The 25,936-nt window shown below is 42.3% G+C and overlaps 1 protein-coding gene and 1 long non-coding RNA gene across 2 annotated transcripts; one reads left to right on the top strand and one right to left on the bottom strand.

Moving 5' to 3' along the window:
* Positions 1-1,830: 1,830 nt before the first annotated feature.
* Positions 1,831-25,666, top strand: wnt3 (wingless-type MMTV integration site family, member 3). The gene is made up of 4 exons (XM_038736666.1): positions 1,831-2,143; positions 14,436-14,677; positions 21,977-22,242; positions 24,690-25,666. Exons 1-4 carry the CDS (start codon positions 2,064-2,066, stop codon positions 25,167-25,169), a joined length of 1,068 nt encoding a protein of 355 aa, XP_038592594.1. The 5' UTR covers positions 1,831-2,063; the 3' UTR covers positions 25,170-25,666.
* LOC119916607 lies at positions 17,756-20,470 on the bottom strand. Its single transcript, XR_005447117.1, has 2 exons — positions 20,304-20,470; positions 17,756-19,917 (listed from the first exon to the last, which is right to left on the bottom strand). It is a non-coding gene; the product is annotated as an uncharacterized LOC119916607 (long non-coding RNA).
* Positions 25,667-25,936: the final 270 nt, after the last annotated feature.

Consider the following 25,936-nt stretch of genomic DNA (forward strand, 5'->3'; position numbering starts at 1 on the left):
AAAATACTGCTTGTACATTTAAAATCACTTAACAGAGACAGAATTTGTGTTAGAGTGATGTCCATGACAAACGTTGTATTTAATAACAGTCAAAGAGTGATATTTGTGTCACTTGTCATTTAAGCAGCATCGTGAACTCTAATCTATGACTAGAACAAATGTAATTTAAATGTATATTTCTATAAAATTGTCTTAAATTTCTTTCTTTTTGTTGTTGCTACAATATTAAATCAGAATGAAATAAATAAAACATCTCTTACTAGGTCATTGAACCTATTATGACCCTTCTTACTTGGAAACAGATCTCCCAAAGGCTGGCTTCCATATGGCTCCACACACTAAATCTGTTGTGAAATCTATCATGTAATCCATCTGGTCTAATGATTTGTAAATGTATTTTTAATGTGAGTAAACCAAATTATGTGTTCAGAAAGGTCTTCAAATCTAGTTTACTAGTTCACCCAGGAAGAATGTCGAAAATATCCTTTTCGTGCTTATTTACACTTTTGGATCATGTCACAAAACAGTGAAATGTCCCAAAATTAAACTACTATCTTAACACAGACTTTTATAATAACATGTTACCACTGACAACATCAGTCTCTAAAGGGCATGGTGCAAAGAGCTTGCAGCAGACTGGTCGGAAGACTAAAAATAATCATAAAAAGTTATGTTCCCTGAAGTCAAGTATGACATTTATACTGATGAACCCCTTCATTACTGCTTTCAAAATGTCTTCTGCAGTGGTCACGTCTTTGGTGGTGATGACCGACTGATAATCCCCTGAGACAAAAACCTCTTAAACTAGATTGTCATCACTACAACTGACTTTGTTTGATCTCTGCCTGGTATCTTGTTTGTATGCGTATGCGTCAGTCTCCTTGTGTGTGTGTGTATCAAATGCATGGTTACTTCAGCCTAAGTCCATCACAAGTGTCCCACCCTCCTCCTTCACTCTCTATCTATCTCTGTCTATCTCCCTCCTCTCCCTCCCCCCCGGTCCCCCGTCCCACGGCTGCTCACCCCACAGCCCATCAGAATGACAATAGTATTGATGTAAAATGTGTCGCCTTTGGGCCGCTGAAGCTTATAACCCCTGCATGCCTGGCCCAGCCACCACCACAGTTTATGGCTTTATTGTGTCCCCTTTTATGTCCTCCCCTGTTGGGGTGGGCGGACAACAATTTAGAAAATTCACTGTATATGTCCCTTTGAGTGCATACAGTGATTATGCGTGTGATGACGTGTGTGTGTGTGTGTGTGTACGTGCGTGCACACTGTATGCACGTATATCCGGATCAATTAGTCAGGGCACAACCCCACAAAATCAATGTGTCAACATGTATGTCAGTATGCGTGAACCCTGTATTGCAGTCTTCTGCTGAGAAGCTGGCCTACATCCCTTCACCTACCTCCAGCCACTTTGAGGAATATTTTTTTTCAATGATCACGGATGAAACAAGTTGAGTAACAACTCTACCTTTTTCATGTGTCCCTCCCTATACCTCCCTCTCTCATTTCCCTCCCTCCCTCTTTTCACTCTTTCCTTTCTTTTCCACATTACCAGGGGGTGGCGTGTGATTGACAGATGGGAACGAATAATAATTTTTTTTTTTCGTAACCTAAGGCCATCTCCTGTGATTGGCTTGCCAGCTGACATCTCCAAACCTCATTCCCCCCCGCCTCCCCCCCCCCTTTAATATTGGGCCTGTGGATGAGGCATCCTGAGGGAGAAAAAAGTAGCGAGAGAGAGAAAAAGATATCTACCTTAGGGAAGAACCTCAGAGAGAGGGAGGGAAGGAGAGGACGGGTAGGAGCGTGTGTGCATGTGTGTGAGAGACACTTATTCTCTTAACTACTAGGAGACAGACACACTTTCCTGGCCCGACTCAAAGAAGAGGGGAAAACAGCAGGAAGATTTTTTTCAATATCATTTTAATCTTCCCCTCATTCAACAATCAAGCTGCCCTAAAGCTTCTCTTCCTGGAAACTCTTCTTTATTGCCTGCTGGAAGTTCTATGTATTGATCCATTTACCCTCTCACACACTACAAGGCTTACCTCATGGATTTGTATCTGATTGGATATTTGATGTGTGTGTGGTTGTCCAGCTCACGGGTGCTTGGAGGCTATCCCATCTGGTGGTGAGTACAAATCCACACTTTCAGCATCAGACCCTATAGATGCATAAGGAGAGAGAGTCTTTTTGGTCAAATGATCATGTCTGAGAGGGCAGAATGTGCACTTTCAGTTGACTGCGTGGAAAAATGTTCTTCGGCCCAGTCCAAAGAATCTTAACCTCAAATACTAGTGTAACGGAAAAGGCTCGCCGTTCTTTTCCCCTCTACACTCAGGTCCATTTATCATGCTGGAATATGTTGTGATGTGAAGAAGATACATTTTCAATTTGGGAACCATTAAATGATTTAAAATTTCCTTTTTTAATTTAAGAAAAATTACATTAGCGAGTGGTTACCATGCTGATATAAATTGTCAACAGCACTGTAAGGACTTGCAAGGCATTTTCACACAACAGTGTAAGTCAGTATCATTCACTATTACATAAATTGTGATATCGCTTAGGGACAATGACAACACTCATGTTGCTCATGAAAACTCAACAAAGCCTAAAAAAAGGCTTCTGTTTCTAAACCATAATCACTTTCTTTCTTTAAATGCAGCCTTATAATTTTAGGAGTGCCTTGGGAAGTACAACAATCATGACTTATAAGACAAGCGTCATTTTGTTTTGTTTGCTATTGTGTGTCACTGTTCTACATTCAGGCCGCCGGCACCCAAACATGCCGTGAACTGAATCTGAATTGTTTTTGGCTTCTTTCTTTTTGCTAGCTGTACGACATGCATTGAACACAAATTCTTTGCCACTGACAAAGTTGTATACAATTTTAAAAATATTACAAATTTGCATTCTGCCATGGGGTATCAGCTGTAATTAAATTAATCTTTTGTTTTTTTTGAAAAACAGTTAAGCACATCATTTTGCTTTTCAATTCTGCCACAATTCACCCCCTCCACTACGGATTTGTCAGGAGACAATATGTTTAGGTGCCGCAGGGTTTTATTCTTTGTTAAATTATCCCAGATCGCTTTGGCACCAGCTACTGAAATTTAGAGGTTTATCTCATTACAAATTCAGCTACATGCAGCTGACCTCATGGCTCCTGGTCTTCTTTTGTAACATAAATCTTCTATTTTGGACATATTTGCGTAGGCGTATGACAAAGCTCTTTTGGCTCACAACACAATACTTGTCAGAGCTACTGCACTTTTAGTGGCCCAACTAGCATGTGGTCCCACCATAGTGCTGTCCAAACCACGAGCATCTTCTGGTTTCATTTACAGAGCAGGCAGCTGCCAAGCACACAGGCCACAGGGCTGAAGTGTTAATGGCAAAGAGGACTTTACACCCACTCCTGGCTTCAGCAAGAACCACCAGACAACAGTGACAAAGAGCCTGGGATTCTCTCTGTGTGAATTACCTGCAGCTGTTCTGTTCAAGGAGCTTACATGACACTGGTATAATGTTCGAACCATTACAATGCACACCACCTTTGATTTGGCTAACAAATTTTGAAGTGTAGGCTGGGGAAGGGCTTACTGGGAGAGTGGAAAGATGAAAAGCCATAGCCGAGCCGTAGCTTCAGGTGACTGGGCAGGTGCTGAGGAATGGGTGTCAAACAGTGCTGTCCATGGCATCACCCCATGGTGTCGAACATGTCCAAAATGAGACAAAATAAGGTGGTGCATCAAACAAGAGGGTGCAGAGTTTCAGAAAGGGCTCAGGCAGGGTCCTCTCAGCTTCTGTCTCAGGGGCGATGACATGGCCATAAATTCTCCAGCCAAGGTGGGATGAGTTGGAGGGAAGAGGAGTTTTGACTGCTTTATGCCTGGCAGCCTAGCTTTTACAAGATGGGGTGTTGAAAACAAAACAGAGCATAAATAACTCCAGTGATTTGCACACATGCGTGGACCAAGATGAGGTGTTGTAGAAAGAAAAAGGCATAGCAAGCTAATGAGGTGGGTTTGGAAAGGCGAGGCAGAGCAGTAAATGGCTTTCTGGAAATGCAAGAATGTAGGAGAAACACTAGTTTTATACAAAATGGGCAATATGAAGCTTTGAGAGAATTCTTGACAGCTTAAAGCTTTGTTTTGACCACACCAAATTCACAGGTCCCACGGTGTCTCTGTCCAGTTATCTGACAACACCATCCTTTCTGAGTGGTTTGAAAATGAAAAATATCTGTTCTGGGACTTGTGTTTTGGTTTCACCTTTTAACCTATGTTTAATAATCGAGGAATATCAACATATAACTATGACATTATATTCTGTTCTTATTAAATCCCAAGGTTCTTAATACGGCATGGCTAGTATTGTATTAAACCAGTGTGATTTAACTCATCAACTATGTTCAGAACAGCTTGAGCCTCTCTGTCAGCCAGCAGTATGTTTGAGTTCTTTGCATAAACAGCAGTGGTTTAAGTGAATGATGACAGTCACTTTCAGCGAGGAATTACCTCAGCTGAATTTAGCCATTGAGCATCAGCAGTGATGGTTTATATCACATCACTGTTAAATCTGCTTGAGACACGTAAATTTATTTGGTCCTCATTGTAATTTCAAGTAAGGCCATCTCATATGGATTCTGCTTTTCCCTTAATATGTTTCCAATGCTTAAGATTAGCTAAGATTTACATCGCTGTGGTTATGAAATCAAACAAAGAAGAAATGGTAAAGAAAAAAACTGAGACAGAAAGATAAATTAAGTGATTGTGTGAGTGTTAACAGCAGCATGGAAAACTGTTCTCAACACCTAATCTATTTTTATGATAATCATCAGCTTTACTGAGCAATCAATGCAGTCCTGATCAACCAGTATTTCTTGAAATTAATATACTTGACAGGTGTTTGTTTAACTTCAACTCAGGTGCAACATTATTGGCAGTCAGGCAAGCTAATTGGGAAACACAAGAAATATAAAGCAGTCATAACTGGTTAATATTCAGTCACTGCTACAAAAACAGGAAATGCCATCTGTCAATAGTTCTTTTAAAAAATTATTTTAAAGGTATTACACATATAAATACTATTCTATAATTAGGCTTTGTGCATTCTTAAAGCGTTCAGTGAATCAATTTTAACACCCTTTAATTAATAAATGGAGCATGTATGAACCTAAATACGATTTCCTGACTAAAATTGTGTTTGCTGTCTGAAGCAAAACTTGTAGAGGTTTTGGGAACCACCGTGGCCTCAATAATGTCAGTGTCACACATCTTGAAAGATCTCACAAAAAGTTATCTAGTTTTACCAAACAGCCCAGTCTATACACAGGCCTTTCCAGTTCAACCTGAGCGGCTTAAATGGGGCTCTAGAGTCCATCTCTGGGTCTCAGGAATGTCATTATCCGACTGTGACACCCCCCACCTTCAATCGTCAATCCAATCTTCAACCCCAGAACCCCTACCATTGGAGAAGGGATCACTTAAATGATTCTTACTGCGGGAAAATCCTCTGTCTGCCGTCTTGTGTGAAAAGATCAAGGATGTTTGGGTATTATTCTCAACAGGGCAGTGGAAGGTAGAGAAAAGAGCAGGAAAGTCCAGAAGAATGTCATTCACAAGAAACCTTAGGGTTCCATTATGAATGGCTGAGGGCTGCCATAGGGCCAGGGTCAAAGGCAATTTTGAGAGAAATGTCTCCACAAAGAGTGACATCCACAGGGACACAGGGAATATGAAAGGGGGTGGTGATGGTGCAGTGGATAAGACACATGCCTTTGGTGTGAGAGACCCGAGCTCAAATCCACTGTGAGACACCAATGTGTCCCTGAGCAAGACACTTAACCCCTAGTTGCTCCAGAGGCGTGTGACCTCTGTCATATATAGCAATTGTAAGTCACTTTGGATAAAAGTGTCAGCTAAATGAATAAATGTAAATGTAAATTCCTCAAAAACATGTATGACTATGAGGTGTCCTATACTTAGGATTAAGACCTTGGCCCTAAGCAGGTGCACTGCCACAGTATTAAGGCCATAATGAGTCATCATTGCTCAAGGAGCTGATTTGATTAAAGGTCTTTTGACTCAGATGCATTTAATGCATTTCTATATTCTGACCTTTTGCCCATCACATTCACCATTTTTTTAAAACTGGACTTAAACTGACTGTCAGTGTGAGTAACATTCATGTGCTGATCCAACACTTGACTTTGCAAAACATTACAAGACTGTTTTCAATGAAGAAGCATGTGGGATAACATTATCCAGTCGAAACCAAAACTAGGTGGGAGGTTCAAAGGAGAGTGATTTTTCAAAGCAGCGAAGGCGAGTCCTAATCTTCACCCACCATCAAAGGACATGCAATGAGCTCTTGTAGGAAATGACAAAGTCCCCCCGTGCACAGCTATTAGCTGCACTAAAACACAGGCCAGGGCAGTTCCTCAAAGGGAAAACAGCAACGGCCAGGGGCAAAGAGTTTGTTAGGGGACACGTGTGGGGGCACAAACACACAATATTTAAAGTCTTCATTACATGGCTGATCTCACCTGTATGGCTTGTTAAAGAGGTTATAGGTACACAGGGTCAGTGACAAAGATGTGCAGATCACACTTATACAGCCTATATTCAGCCAAAGCCCCCAGGTCACTGGTCAGGTCAACCTAACAATTAATAGATGCAGTGTGGTAAGGAAGAGAGGAACACCATTCATCAACTCTAAACTGCAAGGGCTCTTTTTACATATAAGAAAAAAATGGGACAAAGGTCACCAACAAAGATGACTGATACATAATGACATAATGTTGCACACCTTTTTTTGTTGCTTAAAATTGAGAAATGGATCTGTTTTTGAACAAAACCCATTTTTATTTAGCAAAGTTAAAAAAAGGAAAATTTGGCAAAATTGATATCCAAATTAGGAATGATCTTATCAAAGAATACATGAACAAGATTGGGAATCTTGTCAGACGTTTGATGCCAGCTTGTGAAATGTTCAGTAGATATACAGTATTTAAGCCTGCACCAAAACAGTAACGATCTAAGACACCCAGACCTACTGAGGGATACGAAGGTAAATGGGAGGTGCAAAAACATACATAATGATGTTCATTTCATAAAGATGGGGACCTGCAGATCAGCAGAATAGGGGTTAGGCTCTTAACCAGTGTGGGCTGTTGAGGGTACTGCCTGTAAGAGAAATCAGTGGATTGGCAAGCTTTGTTAACCTGGTTTATCCCCCACAATGTACTTTCACATTCCATTTTTTCAAAAGTTTTTTCCAAATCAACCAAGCACGAGAAAGTCAACAGCAATTAGGCTTGTAATTATGTTTAAAGACATGATGTGGTGTTTGAAATTTCCACAAAGAAATTCCAGACATACAAAGGAAGATTCCAGACAATCCTTTACGAGTTGTGATTTGCATAGAATGCATTACTGCTGACAATTCAAGCGACAGTGTTGCCCCTAATGAGCAGAGGCAGGGAACAACACACTGTTTGAGTTGTGGTTCATTCACAGAGTCCCTCAAGACTCTCATTCAAACCAGCCACTGTCCTTTCAAGACTACTCAGACTCTGTTGTGTCCACCTACAGAAAGACCAAGACACCAAGATCCCAGTCTGACATGCATTTGTCAGTACTCTCCAGTGCACTTCTGTGCAGAGCTACTGCTGCTCTCATTCACTTCCTGACAGGCAGGTTCACAAGTTTACACCCTGTTCAGTTTCCCTCTTCATGTCTCCATACATGTGACTGCAGGGGCTCCTTGTCCCAACTCCACACTCTTTGCAACAGTCTGCAGAGAGGAAAGGAAGGGAGGCAAAGGAGGTAAAAAAAAAAAAGAACAGGTTGGAACATTTTTCTTGGATCCTGTCATTTTTTATCTGATCAGCCAGGAGCTGTTGGACTACAAATCAAAAGTGTGCCACAGAAAAAGAGAAGACAACAAAACACAGACAGGAGCTTTGCATTCCAGCCTCCACCAGGAAAAGTCCCATCCTCGGGCAAAGCCGGCAACTTTCCTTGGCCCACTTACTCTCTTTCGAGCGTCTTTATCTCTCCGCGGACTCTGTTGTGGGATTTATAAACGAAATTCTGATGGCAATGTTTTTGATGCACATCTCTGACTGCTCTGCGAGGGCCTCATTTAGCAACAAGATGTCCTCCAGGCAAATCTGACAAGTTGAGCTGCGGCATCAACATATAGAGGTAAATTAGAGGTAGATTAGAGTTTAATGCAAACAATATTCTCACAGTCTGTGAGCCTGGCTCTCACAGAGGAAGCGATAGAACACACTTGGGGCTCAGTGCTTCGGGCACAAACCGAGCACAAGTTATCATTAATTTCTCTATAATGAAATAAGTTAACTTGTTCAGACATGGCTAAGAATGACTGGCACCCATCGCCAATCACCAAATACATTGGAAAAGAATAGAATTTTATCAAATCTGAAGCCAGTATCAAATCCGTTTGTAAAGGCTGAATCCTAAGGCCTTATTTATTATATTAAGCTGCAGCTTTAAACATGTACACCTAACAGGAAATACAGGAAATTTCATATTTAGGAACTAGCCTAAATGTTTTTATACATCTCTTTGATAAAAGTGATGTATAGAAGATCTAATGAGAGATTCATTAAAGCATTAGAGTTGAACAAATCCTGGTAACCCTAATTACGGCTCTGCATAAATGAGGTGCAGTTGAATACATCATCAGCCCTAAGTCTCCTTTTGACCTGAAAGCAATAGTCTGGACAGTGTCTCAGCTTGTGATGAAACAGAATGGAAAATTACATCATGTGTCAGCAGTTTTCAGCATGTCCTGCAACAAGGGTGCAAGCCCGGTACACAATTAACACTTTTCCAATGTTTGCACAGAATGGGCAATACGATTAAAGCATCCCACCTCTTGCCATCATCTTAGTGATAACCTTATTGGAAGTAGGAACTTACAAGTAGCAACACAACCATGCAGTTCACCCTGTCTTCACACATGCAGGCAGGTTTCCATGAGCCTTTGAACAGTGCCTAAGGAATAATGTATGTATGGAGGGATGGATTGTGACAGGCTCTCTAATCCCTCTCTTTTCATTTCTGCTTTATTTTCATACATTAGTTTCCATTTTAACAACGCAAAACTACTAAAAACTCTGAATTAACTCCGTCAATCCAAACAACCTTAACACAAAACATGTTTCAATGTTTGCGTTTCTGGCAAGTGCTCAAGGTTGACCAGAGGTGGAAAACTAACAAAATACAAACTGTACTCAAGTTCTGCAGTTAAGCCCAGTTTAAAGATATTTGTACCTTACTTAAGTATTTCCAATTTGTTAATTTGGACTTCTGACTTTACTCCACTACATTTACAAATTACAAATATGGAACTTTTTACTCCCCTACATTTATTTAACAGCTGTATTTAATAGTTACTTTGTAGATTAAGACTTATAAATGTGCATTTTTATCAATGAAACTACTCCACAGTATCTTAGCCGATTATCAGCTCCACCTCAACCAGCTACAACATTGAAATGCTGCAGACATGTCCATCTATTAATGATCACCATAATCGATACTGGCTGTTACCATATAACATTGCAATGAATAACAGGGGGCAGTCTGCCTGTATGAGTACTTATAATGGAGTATTTATACTTTGTGGTATTGCTACTTGTACTTAAGAAAATAAGCTGAAACAAAGAAACAAACTATGACTTAACTTCTTGTTTGGAAGCTATCTCTTCAGAAAATGAAGCTTTAGTTAATGTTAGCTAGCAGTGATGAAGCAGGTGCGCTGTGACGTCAGAGTGCCACTAACATCATTTTTATATTGACGTCTGTTATAAAGTAGCTGATCTTGTTAAACTAAAGCCGCTTTTGAAAAATGTGTAGTTATAAAAGGTAAAGGAGATATTCTTTGTTCAGCTGTCATGTAGCGTAAATCAACTTTTACACTTGAACGTAAATTGGAAAGCACAGCTAACGTTTAGCTAGCTCTGTTTTTGTTTTTCTGAAGGCTAAATACATAGTCTTTTTTTTAAATGGTCGTTTAAGAACATTGTCCACTGTTTTGAAGATATTTCCAGAGTCCTCAAATTCGCTTCTAACTTTATCCGAATAAAAGTATTCTGTTTGCTGCAGGATATCACATTCTAACCAAAGATGGACGATCTGCTCAATTAAATTAATTAATTAACCTTGTAATTTACAATTCAAATTGTGGCTCCAGATGAGTAAAGAGGAGAGTAAATGTGTTGCAGGGTGACTTAAATGAGGCTAAGCTACATCTTTTATGGTTATGAAAATAAAATGCTAAATGTGTTCCTTAAAGTAATGTAAGCGCTTTTTGACCATCACAGGTACAATGTAACAAAGTGCTTTTTGTTGTAGTACCATCTGCATTTGTATGTGTCCATAAGTTGAGGTCTCAAGCCGATGTGATACTTTGTCAGTATCCAAAATGTATTACACCATGCTAAGGGCCAGGACCATAGGCCAGGACCCTGCAGAACAGAGTAAGGATCCTGCATTGGGTTTGCCCCGAATAACTTTGAAAATTGAGAGTTTTACTCAGGCAGCATATACTGAAGTCGTGTTTGATCACATGTATACATCACTGTAGAATCTGAGAATGAGCAGGCACCTGATCATAATGATCTTCTATTTGATTAATGAGGCAAACAAGCTAGAGATCAGCACCCCTGCTCTTAAAAACTTGCATATGGGCCCTGGTCATGAACTTCAAACTGTTTCTGTGGGCCATCAGGCTAAAGGCAGTAAGGTCAGATGTCATGTTCTGCTCAACAGGTTCAGAGGGTCACCTGGTACTTTTTGTGCCTCTGGACATTGGAGTCTGTCAAAACAAAGAAGGCTCATCTGTGGACAGACATGCACTACACACTGACCCCTGTAATGCAGACCTTCCAAAATAGCAGCTGCAACATATTTCTGATAGTACAAGAGTCCTTGACTCACCTCTTGACTTAAGCTGTGCTTCCTTGGAGACAACCCCCCCCGAGAGATGCAATAGAGACACCCCTGCCACTTCACTTTTCTATCCAAGCAGCAGACATTGTAGTTGTGATTCTATTGCATAGTGAATCATTGTTGAATCAAAAGTTTTTGTTGACAGTGTTATAATCTTGATTGCGTGAATTTCCACTTTTCAGCGAGGTGTGTGGTAGAATCTGTTTGTTTCTCCTGCTTCACTTCTGTGGTTTCCAGCGGCCATCATACTTTCACATCAGCCCAGTTTGGTTACTGAGAAAACCCCCAACTAAGGTGTAAACCCCCAAGGCCAGTAGAGGCCCCGTGTATACCTGCCTGGGCATGCACCTGCCAAGCCCTGCCATTCGCTGCTGCTCTGCAGCTTGTCTCGTCCCCTGCAGCAGATTCCCCCGGCATTCTGCCTCTGTGGAGGTCTCTGCGTCTGCTGCTCCCTCACTCGGTTGAGACACGTTGCTTGTGGCTTCCGAGAAGTGAGGCAAAGCAGGCAGGATCAGCATGGCACACATGTGGTCTGCATGCATGAGTCTGCGTGTGTGTCTGTTTGCACGATACGCCTCATAACCCCTCAGGGTTAAGACTCTCATTAGCACCTAGCCAAAAAGATATCCCTTTCATCTCATCTGTCCATATGGATCAAGTGAGGCACATCCTTTGCAAACAAAGACAAATAGACTGGCAGATCCACAGCCTTTAGTCTAAACATGCTATGTCCACCACTAAGTCCCATGCGGTTAGCTAATTGATTCCATCAGAAATCCCAAATTCACTGGCTAAGCCAGTATGTCAGAGAGGTGGGCAAGTAGTTTAGGTGTCCTGAATAGAACCCGAAATGTAGCAGAGGTTGGCACAGAGTTCTAAATACACAGATATCTCACTTGGGCCAGAGAGATTTTCCTTTGAGTTAAACGACGATGTTGTTGGGGAGCATGTGACACCAGGGATCAAATCCAAGCTCTTTACATGGCATCATCCACTGTGGTCCATCCCATGACTGAGAGATTAATGGGCAGTAACCAAGCTAGCAGACAGTGTAATTAAGGTCCTTAGTCACTCAGTCACCAGACAGAGTGAAGTCAGCAACACTTGAACTCAGTGATGTTGGTGGGATGGTCCTGGCAGATGAGCTAATGTGGCAGCCTTCGCTTCGGTAAACTCAAGACAAGAATATGAACGGAGATTGATGAGCCCTATCAAATTACTAACTCTGCATGGGAACATCAAATTGGGCAAAACAGTTTTCAAGTTGAATATGAAAGAGAAGAGACATGTTTTCCTTGTGCATAGCAGTGTTTGAAATTTTGAATAGTTTATGTAACTGCACTATCCTTGAGGAACTGTGATCAGACAGGGTTTCATTTTGAAACATAAGATTTGATGTGTCTATCACTCTCAGTCAGGGAGCCTATGCCAACAACACAAGTGGCTGATTACTGTATGTGATCGTCAATTCCATCAGACCAACCTCATGTCTCAGTGTGTAACCGCCACTGGCAAACCTTGATACATGGGAACCTGCTGTAACAATGCTCACCTGAGATCAAAAACAGTGTATGGGAGGGGATGATGGTGTTGGGATGCGGGGGCAGGGTATTGGTGGTAGCCATATGTAGAAAGCAAAAGCGCACATGAGCTGTGAAATTACCCCCCCCGCCCCATGACTTCAATGGCTTGACTTTTGTGTTGGGGTGGGGCACAGCACTCATCTGTCAGAGTCAGTGGCTGCCATGATTGGGTTGCACCCTGCGGGGATCCTGAGGTCATCCTGAGTGGCGCTCTGATCTGAGCAGCGTCAATTGTTCCCCCATGATCCTCTCAGCCAAGTGCTGGAGAGTCTGCTTAAAACTGATAAATCCTTTCTCTGAATTGGCAGCACATCTTCACATCCCTAGCCCTGCAAACACCCAAATCACATACACCCATTGTAAAGCGCCCATCTCTTAAGAATGTAGACCTGTACAGAAACATGTATGTTTCTTCAGGGGATATACTTTATGCCCAGAAATACATAAACAAGAAATCTGAATCTGACATCCTACAGTAATTGCATATGCTTCTAGATGAAACCATACAGTTTTGTTGGAGCTTGTCATCACAAAAAGCATGTTAAAACATGGGCATGGCAAACATGTCTTCTCACACTCTCTCTCTCTGTCTTTTATTTCAAGAGAAATAAAAGGCAATTAAAATTAATTACCTGAATGAAACTATAATGGTTTCTGGCATCACAAGCAGATCTTGTCTGTCTCATTGTGGTGATTAATCCCTGCATAGGCACATCTGCATGCGCTTTCTGGAAAGGCACATAGCTTCAGATATGGTATTTTCATCCATCACCAGAAAGCTCAGCTGTATACACTGTCATTCTTCAAAAATCAGCCTGAACTATACAAACCACAAATTAATGATGAACTGCCGAGGCAGGTGTTTTTATATATTTGAAATTGTGTACGGGGGCTTTTCCCAAACTAAGCTGACAGGTTCTTGTGTATTATCTGTTAGATCAGTAGATCTGTGTATGCTAACAAGTGGGAACACTTTGAAAAGTCAGTGCTAATAGCTTGTATCCCTGCCCTGAAGTGGGCCTATTAGCTCTCCACCCCCCCCTCCCCCCGGTGGAAAAAAGAAATGAAAATAAACAGCAGCTCTTTGTATAAACTATATTAAGCACATAAATCAATTAAACACTCATGTATCGTTTATGTATGAATCAATGCATTGTCACAGAGCTACGTTTAAAGTTAAACCTGAGATTAATGAATACAGAAGTGGTCTCCGCTCGTAGAGCAGGTTGCCTTTCGTGGGGGCCTCCCTGGCAGGTCACCATCACTGCTATTGTGGGGTTGAGTTCAGGGAGGGCACACACTTTTACTTTGAGATGAGCAGTTTCACTTCCCACATCCTATAAAACTGTGAGAGAACGAAGGCTGGTTATAATTTGAAATGTTTCTATACCAGTGCAGACACAGAACCTTTATGTTCATTTAACAAAATAAGTAAAAATTCTCACATGTTAAATGTTTTCTAAACACAAGCAGCAGTACAAGACTTTGCTGTTAATAGAACTGTCCAAAATGTTGGCATAAATTGGCCAAAGAATACGTCGACAAGATGATTATTAATCTGAACAGAGATACAACAATGTTAGCTTTCAGTACTAGAAACAGGTTTTTGTGCTATGGACACTTTAGCCAGTACCAAAAACGTATGGAGGTTCAAAATAAACCCTAAAAAGTAAAGAGTTTTTTATTTGCAGTGATGGCCTGTTGGGTGTTTGGTTGCGGTAATGAACCTCTTCTGATCATGTTGCAATTCTTTTTATTCTCAGTCTCCTAGAGTGCTTAACACAGACGCAGAGATGTTATCCAGCAGATCTCGCTAAATGATGCTTTCCCTCTCTGTGTGTCACAGGTCCCTTGCCCTTGGGCAGCAGTATTCGTCTCTGGGCTCCCAACCCATCCTGTGTGGTTCTATCCCCGGCCTGGTGCCCAAGCAACTGCGTTTCTGTCGTAACTACATAGAAATCATGCCTAGCGTTGCCGAGGGTGTAAAGCTGGGGATCCAGGAATGCCAGCATCAGTTTAGGGGCCGCCGATGGAACTGTACCACCATCAAGGACAACCTGGCCATCTTCGGCCCTGTGCTAGATAAAGGTAAATTGTTAAGCAAAAAGGCTGCCATGAATCTTTACAGCTGTAACTATGTACTGTACACATGTATCTGAGGGTTGTATCTGAAGGATTTAAATGAGCCAAACAACACCTGTCCGTAAAGGTTATACAGCTGAGGCTATTGCAAACTCTTACAAAACATAGCATTTAACAGTTTCCACCTGAAGGGTTAGCCCTGCCTGTTCTCTGGGCTTCTGCTGACAAAAGACTAACTATGGCAATTACAATAATATACACCTTTCCTGGCTGCTGTGAGAAATGACTGCAGGTACAAGTACTGGCACATTATTCAACTTCCATCTATCTTTACCTTCAATATCGCATTTGTCTTCAGTCAGTGACTTATTTTTGGTTTTCCCAACTGTGTTTACACTCTCTTACATGAAAGAGGGTCAATGCGGTAAATCTGTCAACGAAACCTGACAAGTACAGCTGATATACTGGAGACATCCATCAGGTGCTTCACACGCAGAATACTTATTGTAAGATATCTCCACACTAAACCTGACTGTGGGAAACAATAGGCACAGGTGTCCCGCTTAAGGCTTTGCAGTCCCTAATAATAGAAGGAAGAAGTTTGTGTGTCGTGAGTGAGGCTGCTGATTGGAAATGAATTACCCTGTATGTCAGAGGGGAAGGAATCTGGGCAGAAATGGGCAGTGTGAGCAGTCCAAGCTCCTCAGTCAAATAAAAGAGAGGGAAGGCCAAATGAGATTACAGGCAATAGAAAAGGGCCGGGGGGCTCCGCTCAACCCCTACTGTGCATGAAGACCAGTGCGCGCCTCACACAGTCCAGCTCCCACGGACGCCCCATTCACACGCCCTTTTGACTCTGTCATGAAAACAGGCTGAAAGGGGATCTCTCCCAAGCTAGCCCGGGTGTGCACTTTAGGATGAGGAAGCAAAGGAAGGAAGGAAGGAGGGAAGAAGAGCATCTCACTTTGGTAGTGATGAATGGAAATGTTCGAGCAAGGGAAGGAAGAGCTACCAACCACCAGCACCAGCCACCTTAAGCTGTGTGTTGGCCATGGTGGGACTGTTGGTGGATTCCTGGAGGAAGTGGGGGTTTGAGGTCCTGTGGTGGGTGGTGGTGTATGGGATTTCAGCTCAGGGTGTTGGCAGAGCGGTGGCTGGAGAGAAATGGGGTGGTAGGGGGTGGGGGGTTTAGGGAATGCCAGCTCCGGGCAGAGCTGGGCTGTGGGGGCGCTGGGTCCTTTGTGTGGATAATACAGTGTGACACAAGGAAAACAAAGGCGGATTGATGGGCCCAGCAGGTAGCAGGAGCAGCACTAGCCTTGGCTAACAGCCAGAGCTCCAGGGGCCCAGGGCTCACAGGCCCCTGTTGTGGAGGGCCCAGCTAGGCTTGCCAGGGCGAGCAGGGATGCCGAACCAGAGGACTGTGTGTCATCCAATCATGCAAGGATTCACTGGAGATTTAAACAAAACTGTATCCTTTTACTACCAGTGAATGGTAAAAATACAATGTTTCCAGACACACAAAACTCTAGTTGCTATTTCAGTGTTTAGATTAAATAAGATACTGTCCATCTAAAAAAATAACACTTTGCATTATTGTTTAAATAATACTGAACATATAGTACATTATTTCAGTATCTGTTTTACATTTTCACAACAAAAGACCACGAGATGATCCTTTTACCCTGCAAATCATTAGCATATATACACTCAGAAATGTCAGAAATATAGATACATAAAAAATAATTTATCTTTAGTGATATTCATAAAACAGCACAGATATTGATCATTGTTGCATCATAATAATACCTAACATAAAAAGGTATGTTTATGTTGTAACTTTGCTGGCAAACACATTCAGGGTGGGAACATGAGACTAGCTTCCAGCAAAACACAAGTAAACTTTGTCTGTGGCTTGTAAAGTAGTCTGATTGGGTCTCATTGGCGGTGGAAATGCTGAGGAATTTCTGGCTTTAGTAGCCACAGCGGTCTGTAAAATACAAGGTTTAATTCTCTGGTCGTGTTCATACAAATTTCAAAAGTCATATCATGCAATTGCGCATATCAGAAACTCAGGTCACTCAATGCTCTTGAAAAGTCAAGCCACTGCTGATGGACACCTCCCCATACCTCTGTGTGTGTGTGTGTGTGTGTGTGTGTGTGTGTGTGTGTGTGTGTGTGTGTGTTTTTCTATAACAGAGCTACAGAGCTATAGTGTATGAAGGTATTTTTGTGTCTTTTTAAATTTTTTACTTTAAATTGCTAATTTGTCCTTATTGATTGCAAGTTAAAAAGTTTTTCTTGCAAGTCAGAAAGTTTTGCAGGTTCAACCGTTTTGCAAGTGAGAGACTTTTGCAAGTTAAAAAGTTTTCCCTGCAAGGCAGAAAGTTTTTCAAGTTACAAAGTTTTGCAAGTGGAAAAGATTTGTGAGTCAAAAAAGGTCTAAATAAGAGATTCTATTGGTGGTTTGACTGACCAATCATGGGTTTGCATCGAACGCATGACCACGCCCACAATCCCCTCGCTCCGACGGCTCCGACCACTTTCTGGAGACAGAGGTGTAGGTGTTTTTATATACAGTCTGTGGTACAGGCTAGATGGAGGTAAGTTGACATTGTGTTGCTCATTTCAATAGAAATGCTTTTTAAATGTAGTATGACATGATTTAATGATCAGAAAAAGGTCACAAAGTCTATTTCTGTCTCCTTTTTTTAGAATGACATGTATAACAGGTAGCTAATGTTAGCCGTCCTGACATGAAGCTTGACTGGCAGTGCATTTGTGCACTCAGACATGACGAGCTGGGCTAAGGTTAGCTACTCCTGTTTAAAACACATTGTACACGATATCCAGCTAAACTAGCTTTTGTGACTGTGGTAACTGAAGTTTATGGTCACACAGCACTGTAATAGGCTTTAGACCGCTAATGTTATATTGGAAATACAGACCGTTATCTAGAGATTTTGAAGTGTTGCTGCCTTGTTACATTTTCTCCTGTAACGTTAAATGTGACTAAGAATTTATTACACTCATTTATTTTACACTGTCAGGGACCAAACAGTCACGCAATGAGGAGAACAGGAGTTTCTTCAAAAACAGGGTTTGTTTTTTTTATTTACCCCCCAAAAGTTGAATAGAAACCAAAAGCTTAACATCTAGGCCTATAAAAGAGGCCAACAAAATAGAACTATACGCAAAACAGCATACAACAAAACAGGATATGAACTGAACAAACTGACCTAAATGAATGAGACACAAGGGAACATATATAGTGTCTTGGCCATACCAATTTACACATAAGGGGAAAACAAAATGGACAACAAAGTAAAACAAACTAAACCCAAAATCCCCCTCCAACATGGCAGCCCATGGTACGGCTTGATTGGCAGGCCACTGGATAAAACAGTCCTCCACCCTTGGCCATGCCTTTCTTCCTCCAGGACAGACCTCTCTCCAACATGGTAACAAAGAAACAATGATTAATAGAACAGAAAATGTTTATATAACCCTACAATATGAAAATGTGTGCACTCCATTTAAACAGTGTATGGCTAAAGCAAATAAATGTATATTTTACCTGAAATAAACTATGTGGTCTGTGTTTTGAAATCATGAATTATTTGGGTGTGGCCAACTGCAAAAATAACTTAACTTGTGTACTTAAAACATAGCTTGTGTGCGGTATTACCATTGCTGGCTGTTAACCTGTGTGGTTTAGGCCATCACATATACCCATAGTTGCAGTGTGGATCATTGGTGACAGCTTGTGTCCAGCATGGTTCCCAGAGAGCTTAGGAAGCATCTTCACCCTGCCAGATGTCTCTTGGTCTGGTTGGCTTCTCCCCTTCTTTTCCCCTCCCTGCAAAGAGGTGCACCATCAGATGTCCTCATCATCCACTGTGGCGGCAGCAGCATGCGGGAGGTCATCAGCATGAAGTTGGTCAACATGGAGGACGACCTGCACCGACTTTACCTCCAGCACCCTGGCATGAAGATCCTGTTTTCGTCTGTGACACAAAGTGTTGTTATTGTCGCTGTCGCACCTCAGTCTGCTGGACAACGATAAGACAAACATTCACCTCTACCTCCTGCTCTTAACAATTTCTCCCTCTGCCTCCTTTTGGCTGCTTTTTTCAGTTTTTTCTCTCCGTTTCTTCTCGACAAGGCAGCCGTGATCTGAGCAACTGCTTGAACAGCCATCGCATTTTCAAAAAATGAAATTAAAACCCAGATCCCCCCCAAGACCTCCCATGACTGTTTGAACATGACATTAGGTAAGCTTCGGCAGATGTGGCGGGGACAATGGAGAGTGACGACCCTCCAACAGAAAGATGTCAAATTAGCTAGATTTCACATTCTGATATACTGTACTGTGTAGTTCAAACACAAAAACTTGCACATCCAACAAACTATGCTCACATAGTGCTGAATAAAAGGGATTAGAGTGAAAAAATAAGAATGACCTGCACTCTAAGTAATTATGAATCCCACTAGGCAGTATCATTTATTGCAATGTTTCAAACTCTGAGGTCTTCTCAGGCAAATACACTATCATGAAGGTTTAACAGGGAGGCAAAGACAAACAATCAGCTGATGTGCACCTCTGATTAATAGGTGCTTTCTATCAGCTGATTTAGTTTTTTTCCTTTTGCCTCACTAAACGGGTAAAGCCTCACAATACCTGTGCAATATCTACAAGACTTCTCAGAGGTCACAATAAATGACACCTCCTAGGGAGCTTCAAAACTATTTATTGAGAAGCTATTTATAAAACTTCTAAGTTGATTTCACACTGGTCTCTTGCTTTCCATTTTTTACTTTCTGCAAAAAGAGATTCAACATGTTAAATACCATACATACCAATACTATAAATACCATCTCATTATTATAAAATCCTATCCTGCATTCATGAAAACACCAGTAAAAAGGTTAAAATTGTTGTTTTGTATGACTTGAAATAATGGACAGTTAATACACTTAAATAAATAAAAATGTGTAATAGTTGTAACAGTAATTATGATAATGGAACCTGGATAGTAACAGTGGAAAATAAGTAGTGTTCATATACTGTGGGATTAGGTGTGGAGTAAAAATAAAAACAATGGTTCAGCAAAGCAGTAAGGTGCAGGTGCTGTCAGGGAGACAGCCAGCCACAATGGAATGTGGGACTTTTATATCCTGTAGCAAACTGGGCCCAGGCGCTCCATATCAGGTAGAAGTAGACTAAGCAGGGGCCGTCACACGTCCTACATGAGAGACAGATGACAGGTTAGAAATAAGTGCAGCCGGAGAGCGAAGACACAAAATAGGAAGCACCTGTCACACACATATTGCTAGCTAATCTAGCTTTACATAACTCGCCCTACAGCCCTGCTACCAGTCTTAAGGTACAGCCACTGATTCTGATAGTGTCCGCAAATCCTTCATCTCCCTGACCACCCCGTTACAGTACCATGCAAAGTAAAGCCAATTACTTGTCAAAAGTATTATCACTCTAAATTATAACACTTCTGTATTACGTCTTGACTTCCGTGCATGCTGGTTTAAAAACTACGGCTAACATACACTCACATTATGTTAGCACAGCTTGGAATTGCTTAATGCTGGCTAATTTGCTAGTTAATGAGCTAACCTTAAATGCTGTTGCCGCCACAGTGGATGATGAGGACATCTGATGGTGCACCTCTTTGCAGGGAGGGGAAAGGAAGGGGAGAAGCCAACCAGACCAAGAGCCGTCCAGCAGGGTGAAGATGTTTCCTAAGCTCTCTGGCCACCATGCTGGACACAAGCTGTCACCAATGATCCTCACTGCAACTATGGGTGTAAAATAAATGAGTGTAATAAATTCTTCTATGTCACATCTAACTTTATAGGAGAAAACATAAGAAGGCAACAGCACCTCAAAATATCTAGATAACGGTCTGTATTTCCAATATAACATTAGCATTATTACAGTGCTGTGTGACCATAAACTTCAGTTACCACAGTCACAAAAAGCTAGTTTAGCTGGATATCATGTACAATGTGTTTTAAACAGGAGTAGCTAACCTTAGCCCAGCTCGTCATGTCTGAGTGCACAAATCTACTGCCAGTCAAGCTTCATGCCAGGACGGCTAACTAGCTACCTGTTATACATGTCATTCTAAAAAAAGGAGACAGAAATAGACTTTGTGACCTTTTTCTGATCATTAAATCATGTCATACTACATTTAAAAAGCATTTCTATTGAAATGAGCAACACAATGTCAACTTACCTCCATCTAGCCTGTACCACAGACTGTATATAAAAAGGCCTGGACAGGCTACACCTCTGTCTCCAGAAAGTGGTCGGAGCCGTCGGAGCGAGGGGATTGTGGGCGTGGCCATGCGTTCGATGCAAACCCATGATTGGTCAGTCAAACCACCAATAGAATCTCTTATTTAGACCTTTTTCGACTGTCAAAACCTTCACTTGCAAAACTCTCTGACTTGCAAGGAAAACTTTTTAACTTGCAATCAATAACGACAAATTAGCAATTTAAACTTTTCGTGACACAAAAAAAGGCCTGTTTATTTTTAATTACAAACTTAATTTTTGATTGCAGTGCGATAAATATGCTCTCAAAACATTTTTTTTTTGCTTGCATTAAAGACACAAAAATACCTTCATACTAGTGGAGTGTATTTGGTGAGCCACGGTAAGTGTGCTGTGATTGTGAAACAATGGTGTCTGGTTACATAATAAGCTGTTGCCTTCAAAGGAGGTGTAACTCCATCCCTCTGTGTAAAAAAGAAACAGGTCGACACACTGCTAGGTTTCACCAGAAGGCCTTGGGCTCTGAACAGGATGGGTGGGGGGGGTGACAACATTCCTGAAACACTATCCAGATGCAAAGCAGCACACCTCAGGGATGACAGAGGGTCACTGAGATCCCACTGAGCGTTGGACCCTCCTGACACAACCACAATGGGCTGATGTCACTGCAGGGACTCTGCTTTTAGGCTCCTTCATGTGTCCTGTAGTATGTGCTTCCTCATCGCTGATGATTATACATAAATACTGTGAACCATGAACCATGTTTACATATTTCAAAATAAGAGAGGGTTAGAGTTTTTTCCTATTGGCTTCTTGTCTTTCACAGTGGCAAATACCGGTACATAAATGTGGCTTCTCAAAGATGAAGTGTTGTGTTAAAAGGTTTTTGCCTGGAGGTATCCTTTTCAATAACCCTGTCTGGATGTTGGCAGTAGTAAAGATTGCCTTGTCCATGTTAAACACAAGACTGACACACTTTCTATCTCTCTGTCTTTTTCTGTATCTCTCAGCAACCAGAGAGTCAGCATTTGTCCACGCTATAGCCTCAGCAGGCGTGGCATTTGCTGTGACCCGCTCCTGTGCTGAGGGCACATCCACCATGTGCGGCTGTGATTCCCACCACAAGGGACCTCCTGGGGAGGGCTGGAAGTGGGGAGGCTGCAGTGAGGATGCAGAGTTTGGAGTGCTGGTATCCAGGGAGTTCGCGGACGCCAGAGAGAATCGTCCAGACGCTCGGTCTGCGATGAACCGTCACAACAATGAGGCAGGACGCACGGTAAAAACATTTAGCCGCGTATGAGGGAAATGTGCAGTTAGGTTTCTGTTTTCAAATTGAAATACATTACCTGGCCAAAAGAATGTGGACAACTGAACATTACACTCATATGTGATGTTGAACTTCTGATTCCGTTCCATTGCGAAAACAGCCTCCACTCTCCAGGGAAGGTCTCCCACAAGATTCTGGGATTTGCTACCATTTAGTCATAAGAACGTTAGTGAGGTCAGCCACAGATGTTGGATGATAAGGCCTGGCTCGCGGTTGGTGTCCAATTCTTCCCAGAGGTGTTGAATGGGGTTTAAATCAGGGCTCTTTGCAGGCCAGCGAAGTTCTTCCACAAAGGTTCATCCTAAAACTGTCCAAGAAGAACACTGTCCAAAATATCATTGTCTGCTGTAGCATTAAGATCTCTCTCTTAGGGGCCTAGCACAAACCATACAAAATAGAGGAAGTCCACATACTTTTGGCCAGATAGTGAACAAATTGATTACCACAAGACTACACTGATCAATCAGAAGTGGTTTAATAGTTACAGTATGTACTGAATATGTGGAAGCAGGTTCCATTGTTGAGCACATTTTTTTACAGCACTGTAGCATGAAAGTGCTTCACAGCACCGTATTACATCACATTAACTGGGCAACCTCTGCACACATTGTACTATAACTTGTAGCAAAGGGGAAAAACTGAAACCGCGGTGCAGTAAACAATGGACAATGACTCGACTGTCTTGCAAATTTACCGGCTTTATCTCGCAAACATTACTGTTTGGGGTAAGTAATTGTTCATGACGGCTGGGGATTTGGTATTTGACTTGTCCGCACATTTCTGTGTTTCCACTTGAATATGAGCACTCGACTTTGAATGACTGGTTAATTACTCATCTAAGCAACATCTCCCTCCCGCCTTGCCCCCACACCTCGCCTTTCATGCCTTGCATCCCAATGAAAAATTCCCTGCCAGTCAAATAACCCGAGTGAATTGAGGGGGAGTGAAGGAAAGTAGCTCAGACTTAAAACATCACTGGCTGCTGTCACCGCTTGGAGAAAATAGGCTCCCCGGCTGCTTGCTGAGGGGCAAATGGAGGGACCACACGGCAACAAGACAGCCCTTTGATCTGAGCACACAGGAGCAGCCAGGGAGACCACAGGAGCTAACTGAACAGCCGTCCTGTCAGGAGTCTCCTCTCCTCTCCTCTCCACCTGGCCCTCTCACGCTCCATTATTTAGCCTCGAGGGCCTCTGGGACAAGCTCACAGTGTGATGTCACTAGTCCATCCAACCTTACCTCAACCCCCCCTATTCTCCCCTTCCTCACCCAGAGGTGCCCCAGCCACCTGCCTTCCGCCCCAGCGGGGGAATTCTGCAGCTAAATATAGCTGTTGAATTAAAACACAACAAAATCAAAATACAAAGGTAAAATATGCCCTGCGGCAGCACACTCATAATGTGAGCCAGTGACTTCAGAGGGAATTAGCAGCAGCACAGAGCCTCTGTACTTCACAGCTGCATGACACTTAAATAAATTGCAGCCAGTGGCATATTGTTTTTCTTGGCATGCTCTGCAAGTCTTTAGTGGTTTTGTTAGTCCGCATTACTGAATTTCCTGTACATTTCTGACCACAAAATTCCAATAGATCTTGCTTGGTGGTGACTGACTTGACTGCCCCATAAGCAATGAGTCACATACACTCACACAGACCAGCACATTTTTGTTAATTACACTTTAAAGGAATACTCCAACCAAAATCTACCTTTTCAGTATCAAATTCTCACCACCTGTATGGCATTAAAGGCGGCTCCAAAAGTTTTGTAGCCTGTTTCTTTCCGAAGGATGGCGGGTGCACAGCAGTAAAGTGGATTCCCGTGGCAAAACATTTTTTATCAAAACGTTGACAGAAACTTGTCAACTACTTACCACCTCACAGCTCCAAAGCTTTAAGTCTATCAAGGGGATTCTTGGCTACGGGAGCACTGAACATATGGCTCCACAGTGGAGAAGTGGTCCACGCATTTAAGAAGGTTCAAAAAACATTTTGCCATAACTGTGCCATTCTAATCCGTTTTAACTGCTGTGAATCCAAGCTGATTTGGCCACCTTTCAAAGCCTACAGGCAGTTACTCTTTACACTCAAAAGATTAATTTTTACTGGAGTAGTGCTTTAAGGCATCAGGATTATGAAAACCTAAAAATGTTGGATGACTGCCTGACTGATAAAAATCCACTTTTAAGTTTATATTAAGACATATTTAGGAGTACCGAATCTGTTTCTCTTAGGACAGGAAATGTGCAAATGGTTAGCAGATAATATTTTAATATGTACATGCTTTTTAAAATCCAGGAACGGCATTACAGCCAAGTTAAGTTTAAGTCAAGTTTAGAACAGATCTTGGCTTTAAACATTGGTACAAAGTGAACATAAAAGTGTTTTCTGTGTTTGTCAGACCATCCTGGACCACATGCACCTGCGCTGTAAATGTCACGGCCTGTCAGGGAGCTGCGAGGTGAAGACATGTTGGTGGGCGCAGCCAGACTTCCGCATGCTGGGTGACTACCTGAAGGACAAGTACGACAGCGCTTCGGAGATGGTGGTGGAGAAGCACCGCGAGTCACGAGGCTGGGTGGAGACGCTGCGAGTAAAGTACAACTTCTTTAAGCACCCCACTGAGCGTGACCTGGTGTACTACGAGGGCTCGCCCAACTTCTGCGAGCCCAATCCGGAGACCGGCTCCTTTGGGACACGCGACCGAGCATGCAACGTGTCGTCACATGGCATCGAGGGCTGCGACCTGCTGTGCTGCGGCCGTGGCCACAACACCCGGACTGAGAAACGCAAGGAGAAGTGTCACTGCATCTTCCACTGGTGCTGCTACGTCAGCTGTCAGGAGTGTGTGCGCGTCTACGACGTTCACACATGCAAGTGAGACAGGCCTGTGCTTTCAGGCAAACTGACTGCTCAACTACAAGTGCTGCCCACCCACCCTTCCACGCCCCTCCTCTTGCACGATTCCCCTGCTTCCCAAGAATTGCACACTCTGCATCCCACACAAAAACATATTCATCAGCACATACACTCAGGCCCTAATGGGCAATGGCACATCAGTAATGGATACTTCTATACCCTTTTTTTGTAAAAGCCCTTCTCTAGAATCAGTCTTCCAAACCACTACAACCATTTCCATAATATCTGACTAGAATGTGTCCTGTGTTGACCTGATGGATCTAGTCTGCTCTCATGGGAAGAAGCTAGAGTTGTGCCACTTTCCCCTGGTTCCTTTCCCTGCAGCATTGGGCCATGACCCCCCTGACCCTCCCTTCCCCCTTGTCTTTATTTATTACCCCCTCCATGCCAACACAATGTTTGTGGCATGTACAGTAACACTTTTTACCTGTGAGATTAATGCAGTAAAAAAAAAAAAAACACACACACACTTTCAGACTCTTTGCTTTTGATTAAAAAGCATCTTCTAACTAACACCTCACTTCTCTGGCCAGTCTGGCTGGTTTACCTTTTGTTTGTTTTTTAAACTAAACCAACCTCTACACCGTCACTTAGTCATAAGTGATACTGAACACGTCGGCAGCCCCAGGAAACCACTTTGGAATCACTACTGAACTGAAAACAGCAGGAAGGTGTTGGAAGTGCGACAGTCCTGTCTTTTGTAAACTACTGAGCTGATGAAATCCTCAG

The sequence above is a fragment of the Micropterus salmoides genome, unplaced genomic scaffold, assembly GCF_014851395.1.
Source record: "Micropterus salmoides isolate LMB-PRFRI ecotype aquatic unplaced genomic scaffold, ASM1485139v1 Ms_hic_scaffold_21, whole genome shotgun sequence".
In the NCBI taxonomy this organism is placed as follows: domain Eukaryota; kingdom Metazoa; phylum Chordata; class Actinopteri; order Centrarchiformes; family Centrarchidae; genus Micropterus; species Micropterus salmoides.